This window comes from Ictalurus punctatus, chromosome 28 (genome assembly GCF_001660625.3).
Source record: "Ictalurus punctatus breed USDA103 chromosome 28, Coco_2.0, whole genome shotgun sequence".
Taxonomy (NCBI): Eukaryota; Metazoa; Chordata; class Actinopteri; order Siluriformes; family Ictaluridae; genus Ictalurus; species Ictalurus punctatus.
Window position 1 is genome coordinate 5,501,755 of NC_030443.2, and position 15,000 is coordinate 5,516,754.

Consider the following 15,000-nt stretch of genomic DNA (forward strand, 5'->3'; position numbering starts at 1 on the left):
ACAGCTGAGCCGTGCGCCGATCTGTATCACAGGCCGGTGTTGAATCAGCAATCCCGAAATCGTCGCTCTTCCTCCTTCATTTCAGTCAGCGGGGCGTTATCACTGCTACAGTTCTGACCATACTCATGAGGAAGGAAATCTTTTCAGTCGTTACAAAAAACAAAACGAAACAAATTGTATTACACGTGTGTTGTATGTATTACCCGAGAGTCTGGTGCCAACATCATGCGCAGGTCCATGATGTTCAGAGGGGTGTGCGAATGATTCCTTTATTCACTGCTCAGCCTCTCGTGTTGGTCTGAACATAACCGACTAGGCTAAAAAAAACGATTATTGTTATGTGTGTTAACACAACGATGACAACCTGAGTAAAAAGCCAACAAGTCCTTGGAACGTTTTGGCTCCCGTCATGTGGTTTTCTCCGCTCGATGTTATTTGAGTCAGGTTAGCGTTGTTATTTTCCTCTCGGCGTGTCTGTTCTGTACGTCACGGCTAAATCGACGCCTTCATGCTCGGGTTCGTCCGTGATTCTGAAAAGATCGTCTGCGATCTGCGCAGAGTCGTTTAGACCGACACCGGACCGCCGCGAATGTCGTTTCGTACGTACGGATATATACATTCGTGAAATCGGTTCGAGTCGACAGGAAGTCTACGCTAACGCACTGTTTACCGGCGAATCGAAAAAGATTCCCAGTCTCCAGCTGTTCCGTTTCTGTCGCCTCTGATCCATCTTCTTGACTGACAGGCGTGGAACCGGATTTGGTGTCCTGCTAGTGTAGGCCGTCTATCTCAAGATAGAGACGAGATGCTATCCCGCTCACCACGGTTGTAAAGAGTTATCGGACGTTTGAGTTATCGGACACTTCCTGTGAGCTAGAACCAGTCTGGACGTTCTCCTCTGAACGCGCTCACCGATAAGGCCCGCAGAAACGCCGCTCACTGGATGGTTTTATTTGTTTTCTTGCACCATCTGTGTAAACTCTTGAGAAAATCCCAGGAGATCAACAGTGCTATACTGAAATATTCAAAGCAGCCCTGGCACCAACAACCAACGGTTTCCCCGTCATCTGAAGCTCTCGCCTGATTGGATAGTCGCATGAATGATCATGGTGTGTGTGTGTTTTCAATAAATGATGCAGGTATGCTTCAGTCCCTCCATGAATACGTCTCTATGTCAACATATGTACGCTTCATGTCCAGTTTGACTAATAGGAAGAGTGATTGTTATTTTTGGACACGTCTGGATTGGAACAGGAAGAACCGCGTTACAGACAGGAGAGGTGGGGTTAGAAAACACCATAACACACACACACACACATTCTGATTGTGGCATCCTGGTCCATGCTTTCCTTCAATCAGATATGGCTTACTCCTGATAAGCTTCAGGATGTCCAGTAATCTGCTCAAGGAGAAATTCCAAGCTAATGTGCTTTTTTGGAAGCCAGAGGATATTCCAGTAAGCGAGGGGAGGGAAAAAAAAATATGACAGTAGAATGATTTATTACGTTCGCATTTATTCGTTCGCAAGCCGTTTTATGCGAGAACAGTCTGTTAAAGGATGCGGCGGTGACGCGAAGACGAGTTTCCACCAATTTGTGAGGAACAAGCGCAAAATATAGTTTGGTTGAAGTAGTGGTTGTAGTAGTTCCAAAGGAATTTTGGGAAAAACCCAACACCGGGTTTAATGGCTGGCATGCTGTTCCCGTACTTTGGGGGGTTTACTTCAGGGGGTTCCTCCAGGTACTCCGGTTTCTTCCCCCAGTCCAAACACACGCAGTGTAGCCTGATTCGGCATTTCCATATCGTCTGCAGTGCGGGAATGGGTGCGTGTACGTGTGTGATCGTGCCCTGCGATTGGTTGGCACTAGAGATCTATTTTTCCCGCTACCGGCCGATTAGTTTAAAAACATCCGATGATCGGGGCCGATTATATCCCGTCGATCAAAAGAGGGCGGGCGGACACATTGATTTTGTAAAGATGATGTCTTGTGTGGAGTGAGGATAAAACTGCAGCTTGTAAGCTCTGTAATCTCTGCACTGCTAACAATTTCACACCGGGAAATTTTACAGCAGCGAAGCGTTTCGGCATCGAGTCTGCCCCAAGTTCCCAGGGATGGGCTGCTTGGCTCCCCCACGACCCTGTGTAGGATGAGAGGTATGGAAAATGTATGGATGGAGTTCCTGATGGACCAGGAAATGACTTGAGACTTGAGAGGCAGAGTAAACAACTACCATTTTGTGTACCATTCGAAATATAAACCCCAAATTCTCAAATCCGATTGGTCCCCAGGTTGTTTTCCATTCGGACGTTGCGTTTCGCGGTTTCTCTGCACCAAGCCGGAGTGTTCTTTCCTCGTTAACTTCAGGAGGAAGTGAGGGGAAACGATTGTTTACAGCTGCTAAAACGCAAGCGATAACAGGAACTCGTTTTTAATATGTTCCGCAACCTCCGTGCACGCGTAACTATAAACGGACTTCAGTTACAAGCCCGGACCGTGCCGGGTTTCTCCTGGACGGCAAGAACGTTTAAGAGTTGCTGTTAGTCAGAGCTTCTCATTCAAACCACACCGAACTTCGGTTTAATCAGTAATCCGTCTCGTTCATGGTTATTACATCGGCCGGAGTATTTCCCCACGCACCTCCTCGATCACTAAAGCAGGTTTAAATAAACGAGCCCCAGTGGCCGCCGCATCCAGGGGCCATTTCACCAAGCCCGTCAACGATCTACAGAGTGAAATCAGCCCCAGCGTCTGTTTTATAACCAGTTTGTGTGTGTTGATTTCTTGTGGTGGTATTCTTGATCCGACAAAATTCAAACTACTCCACTTTTTCCTTCAAGTGCAGAGGGCTTATCCCCGAGAGCCTGTTACACCAGCATGTCATCCAGTCAGATCACTGACAAATGACGTTACCGAACCTCCTGTGATAAACGAATCCTCTCGGAATGGGTTCTCTGTTAGCGCTTAGGGTGTTGAGTAGTGCGAGTGTAGATAAGGGGAAGGTTAGATATTAAACCGCCATTAATACGAGTGTAGTTGGAAAGGATACCGCCCACTGTAAACATTGAGTCACCTGCATTGTTGGACTTTTCCATTAACTTTACCGTGTCGTGATTATCCGCGAACACCCAGGCAGAAAATAATAATAATAAGTTTCATTCATATAGCACCTTTCCAGAGCTCAAGAAAGCTTTACAATAGAAGTACATGATATGTAAACAATGAGCAGTCATGGACACAAAGACGAGCAGTCAACCACTGAAGATAGTAGAGTCCCTGAGAAGATGCGTAGTAACCGATCCGGACGGATGATATCGAGAAGACTGATACGTTTTTAATCAGGATTCGAACTCTGAGATGGATGCGATGCCGCGAAGAGTCGGACGGAGCGAAGTCCAGATTTTAGGCGCTACGACACCGAAAGACCCGTGGTAGAGAGACGAGATCTAGGGGCAGAGAGAAGTCCGAGCCCAGGGTACCTGTGAGAGCGGGTCGGGTTGTAGCGCAGAAGCAGTTCACTAATATAGAAAGGTGCCAGACCGTGAAAACAGGTTCGTGAAATGTATTCACACTTTCACACTTCCCCTTTTTTTTTTTTTGAGAACTTGCATACGACTTTCATGGTATGGCAGATAAACCGCAACCCCCCCCCATCCAAATGTTCCGTAAGATAGTCGCTTTCATAACTCTGTCTTTCCTCTCTCCTCAGCCTATGCGTCCTTTGAAGGCCACGGCCACCACGTCCAAGCCTGTGCTAACAATGGAGCAGATCGAAACCATCTTTTACAAGATCCAAGACATCTACGAGATCCATAAGGAGTTTTACGATGCCCTTTTCTCCAACATTCAGCAGTGGGATGATATGGTCACAGTCGGACACCTCTTCCAGAAGCTGGTGAGCTAATCTGAGCTGTCTGTTGTTTGACGCTAGTGATCGGCACTTTTTCGTTTGCCAGATCTGACTGAATTGTTGTTTTAGTTCTCGGGGTTCCCAAAAATCACTTTGTCAGAGGTGTTAATGATGTGGTTTATTTTGAATGACGGTTTCTAGGTGGCAGCTCGGCTCTGCGCGGAGTAATTAGCATCTCTGAACACGGAGGATTTACTTAGTGTGGATTTCCATACGTCGCTGTTCTCTTGAGGATTATTCGGGCTTTTCGTTTTAGGTTTCTGCTACGTCTTCAGGGATCGCCGTCATTTCAGGATTCTGTAATTGCAGACTGCAGTAACTTAAGGAAACATCATGCTTCTGCAACTTCAGACTCAATTCAATGTTCTATAACTTCAGGGTTCTGTAACGTCACGTAGCTTCAGGGTCACTTCAGCATTCTATAACCTCAGGGTTCTTAGTGCAATAATACTTTTATTATTATTATTATTATTATTATTATTATTATTATTATACTGTTCTTATAAATTCAGGGTTCTATAACCAGGTAATGTCAGGGTGAATTCATTGTTCTATAACTTCAGGGTTCTGTGACTGCGGGGTGAATTCAGGGTTCTGTGACTGCGGGGTGAATTCAGGGTTCTGTGACTGCGGGGTGAATTCAGGGTTCTGTGACTGCGGGGTGAATTCAGGGTTCTGTGACTGCGGGGTGAATTCAGGGTTCTGTGACTGCGGGGTGAATTCAGGGTTCTGTGAGTGCGGGGTGAATTCAGGGTTCTGTGAGTGCGGGGTGAATTCAGGGTTCTGTGACTGCGGGGTGAATTCAGGGTTCTGTGACTGCGGGGTGAATTCAGGGTTCTGTGACTGCGGGGTGAATTCAGGGTTCTACATCTTTAGGGTTTTGTAACTTCAGACTTCTGTGATGATGATGACGATGATGATGATGATGATAAAATCAACATTCAGGAATTTTGACGGTGTAAACTGTGCGCACAAGTAAAAGTGCTCGTACTTGGACGTCTGCTGATTGAATTAAGAGCAGCAGGTCTCTCTGTACAAGTAAGAATGAAGAGGATTTGGGAAATCTGTTCGTAGCTGGGAAAGCAGCTTTAATAGAGGTAACCTCAGCAACACGGTGTGGGGGTCTGTGTGTTGTCAGTGTATCTTGGTGTGACTTAATTTTAATGTTGGTGTGTGTGTGTGTGTGTGTGTGTTTTGGTTGAGTGATGCCTGGTTTGTGTCTCATTTATTAGTTATAGTGAGTTTGCAGTGCTACAATTAGTCCCTCGTTCCCTTGCCTCATTTTTTAAATGAAGGTTCTGGAAGCCAAAATGAAGCCTGCAGTATTTTTTTTTAATGCAGTTGTGTGTGTGTGCGCATGCATGTGTGAGAGAGAGAGAGAGAGAGAGAGTGTGCAGTAGCAAATGTGATTACAGCACTCATTAAACTAGAAATAACCTGTTCTGTTTTCTATTACGAGTACTTCTCTGGGCATCGGAACTTTTCCTGCACTAAAAGTACAGTAATTGTTTCCCTTACAAAGTTAACACAAGAAGTGCAAATAGTACACTATAAATAGACGTTGGTCTGATTTTATAATCGAGATTTATGACAAATAAGGACTTATAATAAGACTTCAAGCTGTTTTATATATCATACCGTGTATTGTGGCACCAGTCATTTTGTCTGCATTTTTAAACGCAGTACACACCCACGGGATCACATGGATATTGTGATGAGAAGGCGTGCTCGGTGCGAGATTGGACTGTGCAGGGAACGTGGCACAGTTCTGAAGAAGTGCTGTGGTCAAATGAGCTTAATATTGTGTCATGTACTCGCCAAATCATAAACCTCACGCCTGAGAACCATGTAAAGGCACTGAGAGAGAGAGAGAGAGAGGTGTGAGAGAGAGAGAGAGGTGTGAGAGAGAGAAGGTGTGAGAGCAATAAAGAAAGATAGCAAAAGAAATATATATATATATATATATATATATAGATAGATAGATAGATAGATAGATAGATAGATAGAGAGAGAGAAGGTGTGAGAGCAATAAAGATAGCAAAAGAAAAATATATATATATATATATATAGAGAGAGAGAGAGAGAGAGAAGGTGTGAGAGCAATAAAGAAAGATAGCAAAATAAATATATATATATATATATATATATATATATATATATATATATATATATATATATATATATATAGAGAGAGAGAGAGAGAGAGAGAGAGAGAGAGAGTGAGTTAACTTGAGAAACAGAGAGATAGTGGGAGAAATTAGAGCGAGATACAAAGAACTAGCGAGAATAAAGGAAAGAGGACCGAGAGTAATAAACAGTTAAAGAGACAGTGAGAGAGAGAGAGAGAGAGAAATGGAGAGATAGTGGGAGAAATAGTGAAATAGCGAGAGAAAAATAGCAAGAGGGGGAAAAAATAGACACAGAAGGAGAGAAATGGAAAGAGATAGAAATGGTGATAAAAAGAAAACAAGTGAGGGAAATAAAGAGAGAGACGGAGAGTTGAAAAGAAAGATAGTGAGAGAAATAATGTTGAGAGATACAGTGTGTGTGTGTGGGGGGGGGTATTATTTGGGTAGGCAGATGGTGGTGTAATTACAGCTACACAGAAGGATAAACGAGCAGAAGGGAGGGATGAAGGCTCTGAGCAGAAGAACATGATGAGCACGAGTGATCCACCATCTCTCTCTCTCTCGCTCGCTCTCTCGGTCACTCATTTTTGAGAAACACTTAACATGATACACTGTGTGTGTGTGTGTGTGTGTGTGTGTGTGAAGTCAGTAGATGATAAGCAGTGAGGATGGGATGATGAATAATGACATGATTGCTAAATGACGACAGCAGCCTGACTGTAACACACACATACTGTACACACACACACACACACACACACACAGGACATAGCACAGCATCCCAGGATAAATCTGATACTTTTTGCTTTTCTTAAGAAGACCGCTTCAGCGAGCTCTTCGCGCGGATAAACATGGCAGCGCCGTGATCCGAGAGCCTCCGGTCCACGGCTGCTGATGAAAGGCTCGAAAGCCGAATTTGCATTCCAAACGACTGCCGCGAGCCTACACGAAGACGCCATGCATGTAGGGAATAAAACTCTTCGAGGCATGCTGTCATAGGAAAATAATCACTGATGAGGTGGTGTGACCTGGTACCATCTGTTCCCATGAGAGGGGGAGAAATAAATCGAGGTGTGAGAGAGATCGCGAGTGAAGGAAATGGGGCGAGAAATACAGTGGATATTTTTTAAACATAAGGCGTAGAGAGAGTCTTTTAGATTTTTCATTTTGCAACAGTTTCTGCAGAAGCTCTAGTTCAGTGGTTTTCAAAGTGGGGGCCACCAGGGGGCGCCCGGGGGGCCTCAACAACTTGCTGTGAAAAATAAATTCTCGGTCTCGGACAAGCACACACACAATCAATTCCTAATGTAATGTAAAGATGTAAGATGTAATGATTAATAATAATAAAAAAGGGGGATATATTCAGAAGTCTGTATTTTTAATGTGTTTTAAAGACATCTTGAAAAAGGGGGGCGTCGGTCAAATGTTAATGCCATTCGGGGGGCCTTGCCCTGGAAAAGTTTGGGAACCGAAGGGCTCGGTTCTTTGGTCGCGCCACGTCTTTCACCTGAAATGAATGTTATTTTCACTACTTGACTCTCTTCCTTGCCACTTGGTCCGTCGGTCGCGTCACGTCGTGTATCCTCGGCCTTCGAGGAGTGTTTGAATTTCATGATTTTCTCTCTCTCTCTCTCTCTCTCACGGTCTCTCAGGCCAGCAAGCTCGGCGTCTACAAAGCTTTCTTGGACAACTACAAAATGGCCATCGAGACGGTGGAGAAATGCAGCCAGTCCAACTCACAGTTCCAGAAGATCTCAGAGGTGCGTGTACTCCCTTTCCATTAATGTTGACGGCGCATCGTTCTAAACGTGCAAAGACGTTCCCTTGTAAAGCCCTTCGGGTTTCGTAGCATTAAATGTGCAGTTTGGGGCCTTATTATGAGAGCATAGCACTCGCGTTCCTTCAGCAGCGTGATGCACGTTCGCTGTAAATATATCCAGTGACGAGGTACGCAGACGACACGATGATGATCGAACTTTAATGATAAACATATATTTGAGAAGCACACGAAGCTGCTGCGAGTGCAGTCTCATTTCTCTTCATTATCCTGCACAGAAACAATGTAGTGAAATGTGTGTGTGTGTGTGTGTGTGTGAGAAGTCTTTTGCTGATGCGGAAATCTCCTTCCTCTGTCCTTCATGCTAAGTGCTGATCATCTCTGTTTAACAGAACGTCAAAGTCAAGGGACCGAAGGACTCTAAAGACTGCACCAACATCGTCAGCATGGAGGGTAAGCCAAACAAGCTGTGTGTGTGTGTGTGTGTGTGTGTGTGTGTGTGTGTGTGTGTGTGTGTGTGTGTTGGGATGGAAATGGAACCACCAGTTGAAATGTGTGTAAAATGGTGGTCCATTTTGTGCAGGCTTCTCGAATGCTTTAAGTGACGATGTTGAGTGTTGTATGAAATATACGCAGAGTTACCTGAGAGGAAAAAGTCATTACAAATGATTCCGTGAATATGAGGTGGTGAGCGACAACCGTGATTGTGCTTCAAAGTGGACCCGTGAAGCATCAATCAGACGCCCGGAGTGTTGAACATGCCCTGGTGTAAAGACAATTAGAATTAGAATTCTGTGCAGGAGAAAACGGAAACATTTCCGCCTGGCTAATGCTTTTAATTCGATAAAACACTTAGCCTAATATTAGCCAGCTTGTGACCTTGACTTCACCTGTAAATAACGTTCACTTGGAACATGAACGTGCTCAGGGAGTGGAAAGTCCAGGAATAAAAAGCTCCAGGGCTCCAACAAATAGCTGGAATTTAAATGTACCCCTTTGAATAATGAGCCAAATATTTGAATAGTTGGATTATGTTCGTTAAAGAAAGAAAAAAAAATAGAAAAGAAGTGTGCCAAGGCGGTCTGTGAAATTTATTTTACACGTAAAACCGCAAAACATTTCTGAAACCCCCGACTGACACGACAGGAACACTTGAATGTTAGCTAGCTTGCTCATGACCTTAGATACCAGCTTACATAATATGAAAGCCTAACGCTAGCTAGCTGCTTGTTAGTGCTTGGTTTCAGTGACATGTCGTCATACGTAGCCTAATATTAGCTGCTAAACCTGGCTCGCTACGAAGTCAGACAGTAAAATGGTTTAAAAGTTGTTGTTTTTTTTATTTATTTTAAAGACAGTTGTCTTCTGGAGAGACGACATAGCTAGCCAGGTTCACTAATGAAGTAGCTAATATCATTCCAAACCAAGCGCTGACATGCTAGCTAGGATTAGGCTGTTATTTTATATAACTTATGTATCTAAGGTCACTAGCAAGCTAGCTAACATTTAAGCAACCTGTACATTTGTGTAAATCAGGGGTTTATGCAGCTAGCAGTTATCAGGCTTAACTAGACAACTCTCTGACTTGGCAGCTAGCTTGTGACATGATGTTAAATGTAGCCTAATGTTAGCTACTTTATTCAGAGAGTTAAATCGTTAAAAAGATTTTTTTTTTTTTTTAATTAAAAAAAAGTCAAATAGTTACTTCTGAAGAGGTGACATAGCTTAGCTAGCAACATTAGCACAGTGCTGTGTTAGGTAACTAGCTTAACTGACAGTGCTAGATGTTTTAAGCTGCTGTTTTATCGAAGGCTGTGTGAGCTGCTCTCTTCTGTGTTTGCGTGAGAGAGAAAGAAAATGCATATAAATGTGTGGTGTTTTGCAAAAGAACAAAACGAGAGATATTTGGTTGTAGATGCGTTCGTTTACGTGACGTTTAGGTGTGCTAACCGCTCAGCTGGGAGCGCCGTGGTTCGGTGTAGCTGTATAGCACATAAAGGAGAAAATGAGGGGGGGGGGGGGGGGGGGAGGGGGAGATAATGGGGTTTATTCAGACGTGAGAATCAAGTTGGAACCGGGCTGTGTGTGTGTGTGTGTGTGTGTGTGTGTGTGTGTGTGTGTGTGTGTGTGTGTGAAATTCTGTACTCTCTCGATATTTCCTTACCTCACAGCTTAATAGTATTAGCATACCATTAATCAGCTACAGTAACACACAAGACTCCACAACGATAGAATTACGTGTGTGTGTGTGTGTGTGTGAATGTGTGTGAATGGTCCTGTGTGTGTGAATATATGTGAATGGCTGAATCAGACGTGTTGTGCCCCCCCCCCCCCCCATATTCTCACTCGTTTTCTCTCTCTCTTCCTCTGACTCTTCCTCTCTCGCTCTTTGCACATACAGCAGAAGCTATAAGAGAGAGAGAGAGAACATTAGAGAGGAAGAGAGAGTGAGAGAGACTCAGGGAGCGTGTAAATGAGAGGGGGAGCGGGAGGAAGAGAAAAGATTCCTGGGGAGAACGAGCGAGTTAGAGAGAGAGAGAGAGAGAGAGAGAGAGAGAGGCAGGCGAGCCAGACGGAGCAGCAGCAGAAGACGGGATGAAGAACTGACAACTGGAGCGAGCGAGAGATTAGAGAAAGAGGACGAGGGAACCGTGTCATGGAGGTCCTCCTGGTGCTCCGGCTGTGTTGTAACTGCACATACGGTAATGCTTTAATCGGAAAGCCTGCTTTGGATTTGTCCGACGCGTACGGGTTTCGAACGCGGCTCGCTGTGAGCTGCGCCGTGTCACGCCGTGTTTGCCGGCATGTGGTCTTTGTGTCGCTGCATTTTCTGGTATCTTACTTCCTTCCTTCCGAAACTTGCTCTAACTCGGAGCTTTCCAGGCGGGTAAGACCCACAAGCTCTGCTTATCACTGCTAATTGATGCACCCTGTGGCATCTGCCTGAGAGCGGGAAAGAGAGAGAGAGGAGAAATGAACTGAGTAGACATTCACCTCTTTGTAAGCGGGTCACGTTCTGTAGAAGTTCTTTTCATTCTGGCGCAACGGAATATAAATTCCCGCTCGATCTACCGGACGTGTGGCCACACGGGAAGCCGTACGTGTGTGTACGTGGCACGGGAGATTAAGATACGTCGTGCCACCTCATATGCTTCATAACCGAGATGAATTCGCCATGTCAGTATGTGTTTATTTTATATTCCTAAACGTCCGGCACCGGTGACCAAGTGCCCACGGCTTATTGACTCGTCTCGTACAACAGTGCCGGTCGCGTTCTGATTTGATCAGAAGCTGCTGATTCAATCTTCTGTAACGCTCTGTGCACCAAGCGCGACCTGGTGCGGTTGTCGATTCTTACGATTTTCCGGAAGGAGTCTCCAGGGTCAGCGCCTCGCGTCGGACGTACTGTAAAGCCGCAGAGGACCGAGAACCTGGCGAGGGAGCGTCCGTCCGTAGCCGCGATAACGTAAGGGACCTCGCGTGCTTCGCGGATGCGGACGTTCCACGAAAACGTTTTAGCAACCAAAGGTGTAGCGAGCCAGGACGCTCACCAGTGCCCAACACACCCTAAAACAAACCTTTGTGTCGGTAAATGAATAAAGCACTTCAGGACGTAGTGTTATTGGGGAATCGTCAATTTCTGGGTGGGAACAGTATTTCCCACATCACCCCCCCACCACCACCCCATCTTCAGTCGAAACCGGCGGGGGCGGTTTAAATAAAGATTCACGTTACACACCACCAGTCGGTGCGCTCTACAAATCTAATGAATGACAGCGAGTAAGACTCGCTCACACAATCGCACAGGAATGACGATACACAGCAATTAGCGATTTTAAAAACTGCACCCCCCCCCCCCCCCCCACACACACACACACTCGCCCCACGTGTAGCCGTATGGACGCATGGTTTGAAACGGCAAAGCGGGAAAAGATCCCTAGAGGATGAACACACGCCTCCACTTAGTAACGAAGCATACGCTGAAAGTAAGTTAGAAGTGCAGGACTCCTCCGAAGCGACCCGGGGATTAGTCCGTTACCCGCTAAGCTCGTTCCTGGTGATCCGGAGAGCTTTTAGTGGGGAACAGGAGAGAGCGAGCTGAGAAGTGGTTCTATTCGCTTTCCACAAATTGTTCAAATCCCTGGCTAATCATTCGTTTATGTTCGGTACCACATGTCACTAGACATTTATCGATTGATTGATTTGATTTAATTATTTGAAATTTCCCGCGGTTCTCCATCTGAAATGTCACTTATACTGTAGTTTTCTTCTTCTGAGTTCGGAGAGCATTTAGTGCATTCGTGCCGTGTCAGGACAAATCGTGGAACCTTTTATTTATTTGTGCTGCATATATGGCTAGCAAATAAGTGAAGACGGCATGGCGAGATATTCCAGATAAGGTTTTGGCGACCGTTCTGTGACGTCCCGGACTACTAACGACACAACTTTTCATTCATGGACAAGTCTGATTACATTTATTTGCTGCATGCAAATGAAACGTCTTTTTTTTTTAAAAATATGTAAAAGAAAAGAAACACAGTTCTTCACGCGTCATTTCAGTGTAATATCTGCTATGACCTAAACACCTCAAAAATCACGTAGATGTACGTACTAGATATTACAGCCTTGTAGATATCCGTATGCCGTTCCTTAATTAATTAATTAATTAATAGGGGCCGGTCCGATCTATACGATTCCCTCCAATACATCATTTAATAGCATTAGAATCAGAGTCACCTTTAATGCCGAGCATCGTGGGTTTACACGTGCAGGGAATTTGTCTTGGTGGACCAGTGCTTAACGGTATCAGTAAAAGATCCACGTAGATCCACGTAGATGTCAATCTAAGCGTTTTAAATTAACGTAAGCAGTAAAAAAAAAACGACGCCACGTCGTCGTCAGTGTGTCTCCACACAGGGATTCGCTCGGTGTTTCAAATTCGAACTTTTCGTAGCGTTCATCGAGCAGTTACGCCCGAATCCCAAATGGCTTCCTGTTCACTACTTATGCCCTCTACCTAGGGTACGACTGCACGCTCGACTGAAAGGGTCACCTCGTTGTTGACAACCCGCCTGAGATCGATCACGCAGTGAGATGTCCTTCGGCTACTTCTTAACCCGATTCAGAAGGCGATCGCTCCCGGCGTGTCTGGGAGCACGCGCTCATTATTTACGAAGCGTCTGAAAGTAGAGCAGCATGAAACAGAATAGCAGAGTGCTCTCGGGCTTCGGCGCGGATGAGCCGCGTGTTATGGGACGTGTTGCGAAACACCACGTTTGCGTCACGCGTTTAGACACGGAGCAGTGAGTTTCTCGCTACGTGATTTCAGTTTTAGCCGTTATTATTAGTATTAGACGCTGAGATTAACGGTCTGTCTGCTGTTTGAGCTAGAGGGGGAATCTGGGGAATTAGAGCGACGCTTCTCGAGACCAACAGAGACGCAGCTGGGGGGAAAGTGGAGTTTTATTTCTCTGGGTTTTGCACACACCGATGCACCCTAACGTTAAAACTTCCTGCCTAATATCGTGTAGGTCGCCCTTGCGCCACTACAACAGCTCCGACCCGTCAAGACATGGGCTCCACAAGACCTCTGAAGGTGTGTACCAAGTCGTTAGCGGCAGATCCTTAAAGTCCTGCAAGTCGCGAGATGGGCGCCTCCATGGACATTTTTTGGCGGGTACTGACCAGCCCAAGACCTGCCGTTTTGGACGTGCTCTGACCCAGTCGTCTAGCCATCACGATTTGGACCTCGTCGAATCGCTCAGATCCTTACGCTTGCCCGTTTTTTTTTGTTTTTTTTTTTTTTCCCTGCTTCCAACACCGTTCCAATACCGTTCACTTGCTGCGTGATGTATCCCACGCCTTGACAGGAGCCAGTGTAACGAGATCATCGACGTTCTTCACGTCACCGGTCAGGGGTTTTAATGTTCTCGCTGAGAGGTGTGAACAATGGAACAATGTTCTCGATCGCTTGAATAGCCTCGTAGCTAGATTTCAGTCACATTCAAAGTAAATTCCAATATCCACCGGCTGCCTCGCTAACGAAAACATTTTTTCTTGCGGTATTTGCGGAAGGCGAATCATTCGGGTTTATGGAATCGACTCTGAAGCGTTGGAATCGGTGGATCAGCTCGCTCGTTTGAAGCGACTCCCAGCACCTTTAATGTGAACTGAAAGCAGAATGGCTGAAATGTATGACTGAATAAATAAACAAATAAATATATATATATATATATATATATATATATATATATATACATATATATAGTGTTGCATTTTGGTGTTACACGCTCAAAAGTATGTACTTTTTCTTCACGAAAAGAGAGTAGTACATAGTATAAGTATGCCAGCTAGGTCCCAGGGATGGTTTCATCTTCTTTCCCGGATATTACAGGAAGTAACATGGCAGGTTGGATCCCTCTCGACGTTGACGCCCTACGAGAGGAGAGGACTGCTTCGTGGACCATGGTTCACGGGCTCGGAAACAATTTCACGCTCCTGGATCGGAGCTGGATTACGCGAATAGCTGTAACGTGTGATTGCTGATATGGATTTGAACCGAACCTGAAAGACACGTCCAGTACACGGATCTGAGGCCATCTGCTACGGTCGGTTGCGTGGTCATGGAAAGGGGTCGGGTTCAATCGACTGTTTCTCAGGAACCAAAAGTCCTTTCGAGCTGAAATTTAGTGTGCCGCTAATCTGTAACTGAATTTGTAATCACGTAATTACTTCGAAAAACACTGCCGCGTTCAGCCAATCGGCTTCAGGAGACGTTTTACACAGCTAGCATCGCGCCAAGTCTTGATACGTATGTTCATCTATGTTCTCTTTATACTTTTGTGTATCTTGTGAGGAACTGATCAGTGGGGGTGCTATTTGCTAGGAGTGCTTGGACCCCGCAGATCGCTGCTTGCAGCTATATTTGATATTTATTATTATTATTGTTACAGTGAATCCGAGAGAGGCGCATCGACAACAACAAAAAAAAAAACGTACGTCGGTTTCAACACACACTCCCCACACAAGATTCCACTGTAATAAGGAAAGGGGCAAAAAGCAAGGAAAGAGAATATATGACGACGCGCGTGCTGCATCAACCGAACCTGAGGCGCTTTATCAAAACGCCGTGGATGGAGCTGTAGACATAAGCCAGTTCTCGTGCTTAACTGTCGCACACGCAGA

General features: G+C 45.3%; 1 protein-coding gene across 4 annotated transcripts in view; it reads left to right on the top strand.

Moving 5' to 3' along the window:
- abr (ABR activator of RhoGEF and GTPase) overlaps window positions 1-15,000 on the top strand; it is a 140,356-nt gene that overhangs the window by 68,814 nt on the left and 56,542 nt on the right. For 3 of the 4 annotated variants that reach the window (XM_017459642.3, XM_017459644.3, XM_053676830.1), the window contains 3 exons: window positions 3,709-3,894; window positions 7,691-7,798; window positions 8,208-8,268. In XM_017459642.3, the coding sequence (XP_017315131.1) occupies window positions 3,709-3,894; window positions 7,691-7,798; window positions 8,208-8,268 (355 nt within the window). Of the gene's footprint in view, window positions 1-3,708; window positions 3,895-7,690; window positions 7,799-8,207; window positions 8,269-10,376; window positions 10,518-15,000 lie in introns of those variants that run through there. The other variant, XM_053676831.1, reaches the window with a different exon arrangement.